Source organism: Arachis duranensis, chromosome 4 (assembly GCF_000817695.3).
Source record: "Arachis duranensis cultivar V14167 chromosome 4, aradu.V14167.gnm2.J7QH, whole genome shotgun sequence".
In the NCBI taxonomy this organism is placed as follows: Eukaryota; Viridiplantae; Streptophyta; class Magnoliopsida; order Fabales; family Fabaceae; genus Arachis; species Arachis duranensis.
This window is the reverse complement of record NC_029775.3, coordinates 100360846-100371105: the sequence shown is the minus strand read 5'-3', so window position 1 is coordinate 100371105 and position 10260 is coordinate 100360846. Positions and strand designations below refer to the sequence as shown.

At 33.7% G+C, this 10260-nt stretch overlaps 1 protein-coding gene across 1 annotated transcript; it reads left to right on the top strand.

The window, feature by feature from the left end:
* The first annotated feature begins 108 nt into the window (after positions 1 to 108).
* LOC107485245 (stress response protein nst1) lies at positions 109 to 4046 on the top strand. Its single transcript, XM_052260293.1, has 3 exons — positions 109 to 322; positions 572 to 2234; positions 2465 to 4046. Exons 2-3 carry the CDS (start codon positions 750 to 752, stop codon positions 3554 to 3556), a joined length of 2577 nt encoding a protein of 858 aa, XP_052116253.1. The 5' UTR covers positions 109 to 322; positions 572 to 749; the 3' UTR covers positions 3557 to 4046.
* Positions 4047 to 10260: the final 6214 nt, after the last annotated feature.

Here is a 10260-nt window from a genome sequence, read left to right as displayed (position 1 = left end):
TTATTGTATTTGGATTTGTTTTTTTTTTTTTTTAATTTAATTTTTATTATTTTAGTTTTGGTTATTGTGTTATATTTTCTTCATCTTCTTCTTCACATTTCTCTTTTCGCTCTCTCTATTCTTATCTATCTTTTCTCTCTCTTCTCGCGCACAGTTTCTCTCTCTAAAAAAAAGGAAACACACCGAACGGAGGCTCCGACCCGAATCGGACGAGTCGACTCAGCCCCGAACCCGTTCTCTGGTGCTTCTTCTTCAATCGCATTTCGCTTCCATTGATTTTCTCTCTCTCTCTTAATGAGTTTCCGCCATGGGCGCCGAATTCGTAAGTGCTCGGTTCCCCTATTCCATTTCCCTTTCGATTGGTGCCACAATCGCCGTAGCTGAAGCCCTGAATCATTTCCCCTTTTCTATTTTTTTCTATTGTTAATTCTTCGTTCAATTTCAGTTTTCGCGTTTCGAACTATCGATGCAATAGCAATAGGGTAAACTTTTTGGCTTCTTTTCTAACACGAGTGATTCTGAAATTAAATTTTATTGTTTTTTGTGTGTGTTTTTGGGTTTGGAATTTTAGGGTTCTGAAGTTTCTGCGTTGAACTCTGTTGGATATTGATTTGGAAGAAGGAAGAAAAGGATAAGTAGGGTTAGGGTTTTCTCGAAAGCATTGATTTTTATTTTTGTTGGGAGGTTGAATTTCGGTTGTTCTTAGGGTTTGAATCGAGACGGGGAAGATTGGCGTGGGTTAGAGTATAATGTGTATACTTTGTGTGATTCAGAAGTGGTCTCGCCGGGTTGCTACAATGCTACCTTGGTTGGTTATTCCGTTAATTGGTCTATGGGCGCTTTCTCAGCTCCTTCCACCAGCTTTTAGGTTCGAGATTACCTCGCCTCGTCTGGCTTGTGTATTTGTGTTGCTGATTACACTCTTTTGGTATGAGATTTTGATGCCTCAGCTGTCTGCTTGGAGGGTGCGGAGGAATGCACGGCTTAGGGAGAGGAAGAGGTTTGAGGCCATAGAAATGCAAAAGCTAAGGAAGACAGCTACTAGGCGGTGTCGTAACTGCTTGAATCCATATAGGGACCAGAACCCTGGTGGGGGTCGGTTTATGTGTTCATATTGTGGGCATATTTCGAAGCGACCAGTTTTAGACTTGCCTGTGCCGCCTGGGTTGGGGATTTCAAATTCTGGTTTAGTTAAGGATTTGGTTGGAAAAAGTGGCAAGATATTAAATAGCAAGGTTTGGTCTGAAAATGGGTGGATGTGCAGTCAGGACTGGCTGGAGAATGGCAATTGGGTTGGCGGATCTATGCCGAGTAATCCAAGCAACTGGAGGACAAATGGGAATGCTGGTGTTTTTGCAGATGAGCATTGTTTGACAGAGAGGTCATATTCTGGTATTTTGTTTTTTGTTTGCAAGCTTTTGACATCTTTTTTCTTGAGCATTAGATGGCTCTGGAGAAAGGCTTTTAGAATTAGTTCAAGAGAAGAATGTTCATCTGATGCTGAACATAGGGCGCTTTTAGCAAAGCGGGGTGAGAACGGGGGAAGCCTCAATGAAAGTAGAGGTGAAAGAGCACGGAGGAAGGCAGAGGAGAAAAGACAGGCTAGGCTAGAGAAAGAACTTCTCGAGGAGGAGGAGAGGAAACAGAGGGAGGAGGTTGCAAGGTTAGTCGAGGAGCGTAGAAGACTGAGGGATGAGAAAGTTGAAGCTGAAAAAGATCGCAGTAAATCGTCACAATCCAGTAAGGAGAAAGAAAGTAGGAAGGAAACTGAGAAGAAGCGTCAGGAAAAAAGAAGGGAGAAAGATAAGGGGTCTAGTAAGAGCAACTCTGATGTAGAAGAATTAGAAAAGAAAGCTGGAAAGGAAAGTGAGCGGAAGCGGGACTTTGATAAAAAGAGTGAAACTGATCGGAGAGAGCATCAGAAATCTGGGTTAGAGATTGGCAAGGGACAGAGTACAGACAATGCACATAGTAAAAATGTTGTGAACAATTATAATCGAGGAAGTACTGGAACAAGATATCTTGATCGTATGCGAGGTACAATTTTGTCCTCTTCAAAGGCACTTGGTTTTGGAAGGGGTACTAATGTTCCTACCACTGTTTTGAAAGAAAACAAGTTTAACAGTTCTGTAGATCATGTTCATACTGCTGCCAACAGGAGAGATGTTGGTCTTCCTGATCGTCCAGCTGCAAAATCCAATTTGAATGGAGATGATAGGAATATCACTCACTCTGTAAGTTGTTTTGCTTTCTATCCCTTTTTCTCTGCCTTTAATATTGCCTCCACAACTAACTACAATTTGTCTGTTCATATTCTTAATTATCATCATGTGGTTTATGAACAAATTCTGGAAGATAATGTAGCTAATATTAAACTTAATTGCTCGTTATTTACCGTGATCTTATGTAGCCCTTTTTTGGCCCATAAAGAAAAATGCATTACCATGGTGGCTGTACCCTGCAGGTTATTCCAGAACCAAAACCATGGTCAGCACCTAAAATGTCATGGCAGCAATTATTTACTCGCGGTTCATCTGCTCCTCAACCCTCAAATTCGAATGTAATATGTAGACCGAATTCCAAGACTCAAGGAGAAATCAAAAGCCCTCAGTTATCTGCTCCACCACCGGTTACACAATCTTTTAATAATCCAATCCACTTTGGTCTTCCATCACCATTTAATATTTCCACATTTCCAAATGGAACAACTAGTAGTAGTAGTCTTGGTTTTTCTCCTGCAATTGAACCCATATTCTCACCTGCTGGGAATAAAGCACATGACTATAGGCATGAAGAACAAGAGCTTTTTGAAGATCCCTGCTATATTCCTGATCCAGTATCTTTGCTTGGGCCTGTTTCGAAGTCACTTAATGAATTTGATCCAGTATCCTTGCTTGGGCCTGTTTCCCAGTCACTCAATGATTTTCAGTTAGACAAGGGAAGTGCCTTTGTAGCAGACACGGAAGTAGCAAAGCCTCACTCTTTGAAAAACATAACTGCTAGTTCTGAAGTCAGTAAGCCGTCTCCAATTGAGTCGCCGTTATCCCGAGAGAAGCATAGCTGTTCTAATCGGTTTCCAAGTACCCCCAGCACCCAAGATAATGCACTTCCTTTGGACAATGCAGCTACAAGTGAGAAGGGAACATGGCAGATGTGGAGTACCCCTCCACTAGGTCAGGAAAGTTTAGGTTTAGGTTTGGTTGGTGGCCCTGGTAGCTGGCTTTTATCCTCACAAAGAAATGTACCAAACAAGGATGATTTTGTGCTTCCGTCATCTCAGAAGACTATGGCTTCTCTTTTTAACAAAGATGATAACATATCCCATTCTCCCCAAAGTGTTTTTATTCCCAATGGTCAGAGTAGTGGCGCATTCAGCCCTGTTCCTGGTTCAAGTGGTTATGATCCTTGGTCACAGACTGCTTTCTTTCCACCATTGTCCGGTGGGCTTAAAGCTCAGGAGGGTGCTACCCAGAATGAAATAATATATGGGAGTCCAAGTGGTTCTGCTAGCAGCCGTGTGCTTGAGGATTCTCCAGCTAACAGTTGGTCCAAGTGAGTAAATAGCTGCTAACTTGTTTTTTATTGCCTTCTATTTAGGTAATTTGGAATGCCTGTAGATGATGTGTATTGTTTTTGTAGCATAGTTTAAACTGATGTTGCTAGATAATCCCCTCATTTGGTTTTACTCATGCTGACCTCCAAAGATTGATTGATGACATGCTTGTATGTTGTGTCTTTCTGTTTGTATTGAGATTCATCTTATGAAGGTGATGATACTTTGCAGGGGAAAATTCTGGTTTAAATGGTTTCTAAAATGTTACTGTATATGTAATATTTGCATAACATCTGACATGTTAGTTGGCTGTTTTGGAGTTACAGATCGCTAATTGATAACTAGACTTAGTCAACAGAACATAATTTGGTAAACTCTTGCTAATCCCTGAGTATATTAACATATAAAATGTTCCTGAACTATTTATGAATACACAAAATGACTTGTTCAAATCTTAATCCTTCATTGCTACGTACAGGATTTGAAATGCAGCACTGGATTCATAAATTTATGAGTAATATTCCAAATCACCCCTAACTAATTTTTATTTAGACACTTTAGTTCTCAACAAATTTTAATCATCAGATCAGTTCACAAATTTTTATTTCATTGGACAAATCAGTTCCCATATCAGATCGACTATATGGAGGGACTAATATGAGAATTTTAAAAAATTCTTAGGCACTGTTATGCCTTTATTAAATAATGGCAAGTACTGATTTGTCTAACTCTACCAAAATTTGACGTGAAGATTGATATGTCTAACAAAATTAAAGATTAGGAACTCATTTGGTGATTAAAATTTGTTGAGGATTAAATTATCCAACTAGAATTTTTTGGAGACTGATTTGGGATATTACTCTAAATTTATTTATTATTCATCACATTTTAAATAAGCATGAAGCGCTTTTGGAGCTGATTTTTTGTAGTTTGAGTTGTGGAAAACAAAAAGGCATATTTCAAGTGCAACTAGATATAGGCATCACTAAGTGAACAAAGCTGATTGTCTGGCTATAAAACTATCCATGTTATCATCAACAGCCTGTCTTTCTTCAGAGGATAATCTGGAGTAGCAAATTGTTGTTGACTGTTGAGTAGTCTTTGACTTGATGAAGAAGAAAAATAATCACAATAGAAATTGAAGCGAGTGGAATCCAGTGTGTTGGATCTTTACTCCTAGATTATGTAACTTGTAGTGTCCTTTTAATCAGACATTTTTAACTTGTTGAGATTTATTATTATTATTATTATTATTAACAGGTTATGGTAAAGAAAAAGAAAATAGAAAGAAAGAGGATAGTGACAGGGTTATGAGGGACTTGATAAACATAACTGTTCTTAGAGGCAAATTACCGAACGTATTGTATCTTCCTTTCTTCTTTATGAAGGGAGATTGATGTTTACATAACCGTTAGCATCCATAGGAAAATACATGTTGGAATGTGCATGCCTGAGTCATCCAGGTTACATCATCTAACAACAGAGCTGGCCCCATTTTTTGAGGTCAATTTAGTCCTTTTGCAGAATGGTGCCTTCACATTTCCACTCGTTCGTCTCAGTCATCTTCAAATTGGCAGCAACTAATTTCTTATTAAAAAGAAAAGAAATAGAATATGAACTGTTACTAACATGGACCAGCTGTTAATGAAGAAATGGTGGGTATGTTCTTGTGTAATACAATGTGTTTATGTCACTTGATCTTAGTAACCTTTTGCTATTGGTAAGAGATTTGAATCCTTTGATCCTCATGCTGTCAACTGTGCTAACAAATTAATTGAAAAGGATTCTACAATGGGGTCAAACTAAGTTATTCATAGTCATACACCTCCAAAATTTCTATTAAGAAACGAGTCCAATACCAAATGCTACCTGAATTTGATCGTAATGGGTTGAAAAATAGTAGAACGTAGAGCAATTCAAGTGTCTCATACCGTCCATCATTCAATTATTTAGGTACAATTATATCTAATTACATTGAACTGAATTATGAATGAATATTTAGGAATGAAAGGATTAGTGGAGTATAGACTTGATAAGCATACTTCAATGTTGAGCCAGTTTCGAGATAGATGCTCAAGCTATCGTGGTTCTGTTAGGGTGTTCGTTGTTTCAGTTTGGATGTCTTTGGAGTTCGGATCGAGGTTAAGAAGAAATCAATTTAGGGTATATACCCAACCACATGCTACACGGGTATAAAAATCAGCCCGCTAATCACATTTGTAATAAGATTTATAAGGAATACAATACCCAAAACAGAATATATTTATACGGAATATAGTCGAACGTTATAAATGATATAATCAAATATTACTTATATTTATAATTAAAATACGAATAAAATGTAAAACTAGGGAATGCAAGATCAGATTCGATCTGACCCGAAACTTACCTCAGACTCTATATTTTTTTCCGAATTTGAGTTTGTTATTTTCGAGTTAGATTTGAGTTATGGTTTGGGTCGACTCAATCCAACTCATTGTTATATTATAGAATTAAAATATATATTTTATAAAATTAGTAATAATTTTTTTGTTTTTATATTTTAATTAATATTTTTTTATAAAGGTAATATCAAATTGATGGACAATCATAGTAAACTATCCAAACCCTAGAAGACATGTTAAGAACTTGCACATTAGGCCAGAAAGGGAGTTGAGATAGATATCTGCCACTAGTAGAGTTTACATATAACAATAATCACCATACGAGAATCGGAATGACGTCATACGAAGCGTTCTATGGGTGCAAATGCCAATCAACTTTATGATAGCACGAGGGAAAGAAATTCAGTATGCTAGGACCGAAATTAGTTCAAGAGGCCATCAACAAGTCAAGCGGATTCGTGATAGAATTCTAATAGTCCAAAGCCGACAAAAAAATTATGCCGATAGAAGGAAAAATCCTTTAGAATTTAATGAGAGTGATCACGTATTCTTTAAGGTTACCCCAACTATTGGAGTAGGTCGTAGTATTAGGACTAGAAAGTTGAACCCTATACATAGGCCCCTTCCAAATTCTGAGGGTAGGTCCCATAGTTTATCAAGTAGTACTTTTCTAGTATTTGTCCAACTTTCACGACCTGTTTCACGTCTCTCAACTTAGAAAGTATACTCTGATGAAAGTCATGTCTTAGAGTCTGAGTCGATTAAGTTATGAGACGATTTAACTTTTCGAGTACCACCAATGAGGATAGTTGATCGGAATGTTAAGAAATTGACGGAAAAAAAAGTCCCTCTAATAAAAGTTGTTTGAAAAAGAGACAGAATAGAAGAACATACTTAAGAGTTAGAGTCTACCATGAAAGTAATGTACCGCATCTATCTCAGGTATCTAAATTTTGGAGACAATTTTTTTTTAAAAAGAATAGGATGTAAGAACTCGTTTTTTTTTAAATAAAAAAATTTAATCCAAAAATAATAATTAAGCCACATATTTATACACTATTTTCTCTCTCTCTCCGTATCTGTTGTTGGTCTTATAGTCATCTAAGGTGAAAATTAATTAATGGAGAGAGAGAGTCTAAAATTTACTATGAATAGTCATGGCTTAGATATATTCTACTAGGATTAGGCAATATTTTTACTATATGATAAAAATATAAATGGTAAATAATTACTTTAGAAAACAGTGCATAGATATGTGGCTTAAATCCTTTCTTGAAAAAGAAGAAAGAATAATAAAAATTCATTAACTAATTTTTATGGTTTTTTTTTGTCAAAGATAATAATTAACTCGGTTTGACTTTTAATTTTCACTGATATTAATTATATTCCCACTTCTAGAATATCGTTAAAATATTATAAAAAAAAAATAACAGATAAAATAACCTCTGACATGAAAATCATTTAATTAATTATTATTTATGAATTAATTTTTTTTTTAAAAAGGCAAATTCTTACATCATTGGGTGACCTGATTAAGACTTCACAATAATTAAATAGGTGTTTCAAATTCGTTAATAGAACTCATTTTAGTCTCTACATCAAGATAAAACTAATTAACAAAAATGAGTCCAATTAATCAATTAAGACCTATATTTGATCACATTAAACTCATAGCTACATCACATTATCGTTGGGGATTTCACATTGGAATTTTAACGCTACATATCACCACTGTATCAATGGTAATTGAATTAGGAACAAACGTAAATTTATAATTTGTAATTTACCAATAATTTTAGTCATTTTCAAAAGTTATGTACTGTTTTGATGAAGATTGAAAATCTCAAAAATTAAATTAGTGATTATTTTTTTATATTATATATATATATATATATATTATCGTTTTACTTTTAAAATAATTTATTTTATATAAATTATCAAAATACTATACTATTTGCCAGTGTTAGAGATTCAAAAAAGATAAACTGTGACTTTTGATTTGGATAAGTGCAAGATTTTGTCCTTTTTCAAATTATTAGTCACATTTTATAATATTTGTCACTTCTTTAAATCGTTACTGACGATTTTGTCTAATATACCCATATTACACTATTCACCTTACAATATAAAAAAAAATAGCCTGTTATGTATAGATATTTAAAGTTTATACAAAAACCAAAATTAGTTACTACAATTAGTTATTAATGTATTTGTGTATAAATACATGTATAATTTAATTTATTTTCAATGTGTATTTATATTTTAACATATATTTTATACTGATGACTGACTTTAATAGTTGATTTTGGTGTACACGTAGTATTAAATTTAATATTTTATATAATATTTATTAAATTTAATTTTTAAAAGTCATATTTCATTAATTTGTTATATAAAAAACTTGTAAAATTATATAACAATTATTCTTCACATACAAATGTTCTACTCATACAAGTTGTACAAATTCATATATTCTATTTCACGTTAGACGCGCCTTTTCTAGCACGTCGATTTCACGCACCTCCTAATTTAACAGATTTTCCATTCAACGCGCGCACGTTCTTCTTCGTTATCGTCATCACCAACACCATCACCTCCTCTTCCTCTTCCTCCTTCTTTTTTCATTGGAATTTCTTCTCATCCTTCCTTTTTCTCATTCTTCTCCTTGTCTCGTTGTTGAAGATAATGAATAATTCAAGTTCAGATTATCAATTGAATCAAAATAAAATTGATTATTGTTTTAAATCCAATCAAGTAGTTGAAGTGTGGTTCAATTCTAGTGAATTTTTTTGTTAGTAGTTTATAATTCTGTAAGTGAATAATGTTTTATCGTTGATGGTTTGAATTAAATGTAATGTAAAAGTTTTGCATTGAAAAAAATATTTTCTGTATTTACAAGATATTTGGGTGTAACACGAAGATATTTGGGTGTATTTTTTAAGAATTTTCGGTGTATGTATGCTGATAAATTGTACATAATTCAAAACTCTTCTTCTCCCTCCTCCTCAATTCTTCTGTTGCTTCTTCTTCTTCTTCTTTTTCATCATCATCATCATCTTCTTCTTCTTCTTTTTTTTCTTATTTATTTTTCTTTCTTGTTTTATCTTTTCAAATTTCTTTTTGTTTTACTCTTTTAACAAGAATAAAAACAAAAAATCAAACAAAGAAGAAGAAGAAACACATAATGGTATAAAATTACTTGTAAGAGGATGAACTTACATTCGTTTAACTAAAACAAAGAAAGAAATAAGGAAAAAAAAGAAAAAAATGCAATATTAGAGGAAACATTTTTCTGTATTTGTAGCAAATTTGGGTGTAACACGAAGATATTTGGGTGTATTGTTTAAAAATTTTCAGTGTATGTATGCTAATAAGTTCTGTATAATTCAAAACTCTTCCTCTTCCTTCTACTCATCTTCTGCTGCGTCTTTTTCTTCATCTTCTTATTTTATATTCTCATAATTCTTTTGGGAGAAAAAAAATCAAATAAAGAAAAAAATACATATTGTTGCAAAATCAATAAAAAAAGAAGGAGGGAAAAAAATGCAGTAACAACAACAGTAATAAAAAAATGACGACGAAGATGAAATATGCAAAAAAAAGAGAAGAAACACAAAGAAGAAGGAGAAGAAGAAGGAAGAGAATGGGGAGGAGGAACGCGAAGCGCGCTATAAAAACTATTGAGTAGCGCACGTGTTAACATGCACGTGTTAACACGCTCGTATGGGTGAGCGTCCTTTTTGTTGAATTTAGCCCAATTTATATGACTTGTAAATTAAAATGACTTGTATATGTAGTACTTCACATATATTAATTATACGTCAGATTGACATAGTTTCACTTGATTTTTTCAGATTAGTTTATAGCTGATTTCGAATTTTTGAAATAAACTCGGTAAAGTATTAGGATTGATTTTTGTCTAATTTAAACTCAGTCCCTTAGATAGAATATAAAATGTTAAGCATTTTGGTTATTCATGCAGTTGTTATTATTTTATACATTTAATAAATAAAAAGAGTAAAGACGTTAGTGTTTATTAATTCACTAGTTGATATAGTTGTGCATATTAAAATCTTATTTATTTTTCTTGTTTGTTTCCTATAACGGGTGCGTTGCCTTAAGATTATAGTTTTGATCCAATTCATGTAATTTGTAACCAATGGGAAATAATCCAAGTTAAAATTTTTTAGTTTTGATTGGTAATTAAGTTGAATAGGATTGTATTTGAATTCACACATGCACGAATGTGTTATTTGTTCACAAATGTATTTTATGCAACGCTTAAATCTTATCAAAATAATGGAAATGAATAAAACAAAAAAT

Excerpts from the sequence above, each read along its gene's own strand:
- LOC107485245 (XM_052260293.1), top strand. The coding sequence starts at position 750 with ATGTGTATACTTTGTGTGATTCAGAAGTGGTCTCGCCGGGTTGCTACA. Across the intron at positions 2,235-2,464 it reads ATAGGAATATCACTCACTCT|GTTATTCCAGAACCAAAACC; the intron begins GTAAGTTGTTTT and ends TGTACCCTGCAG.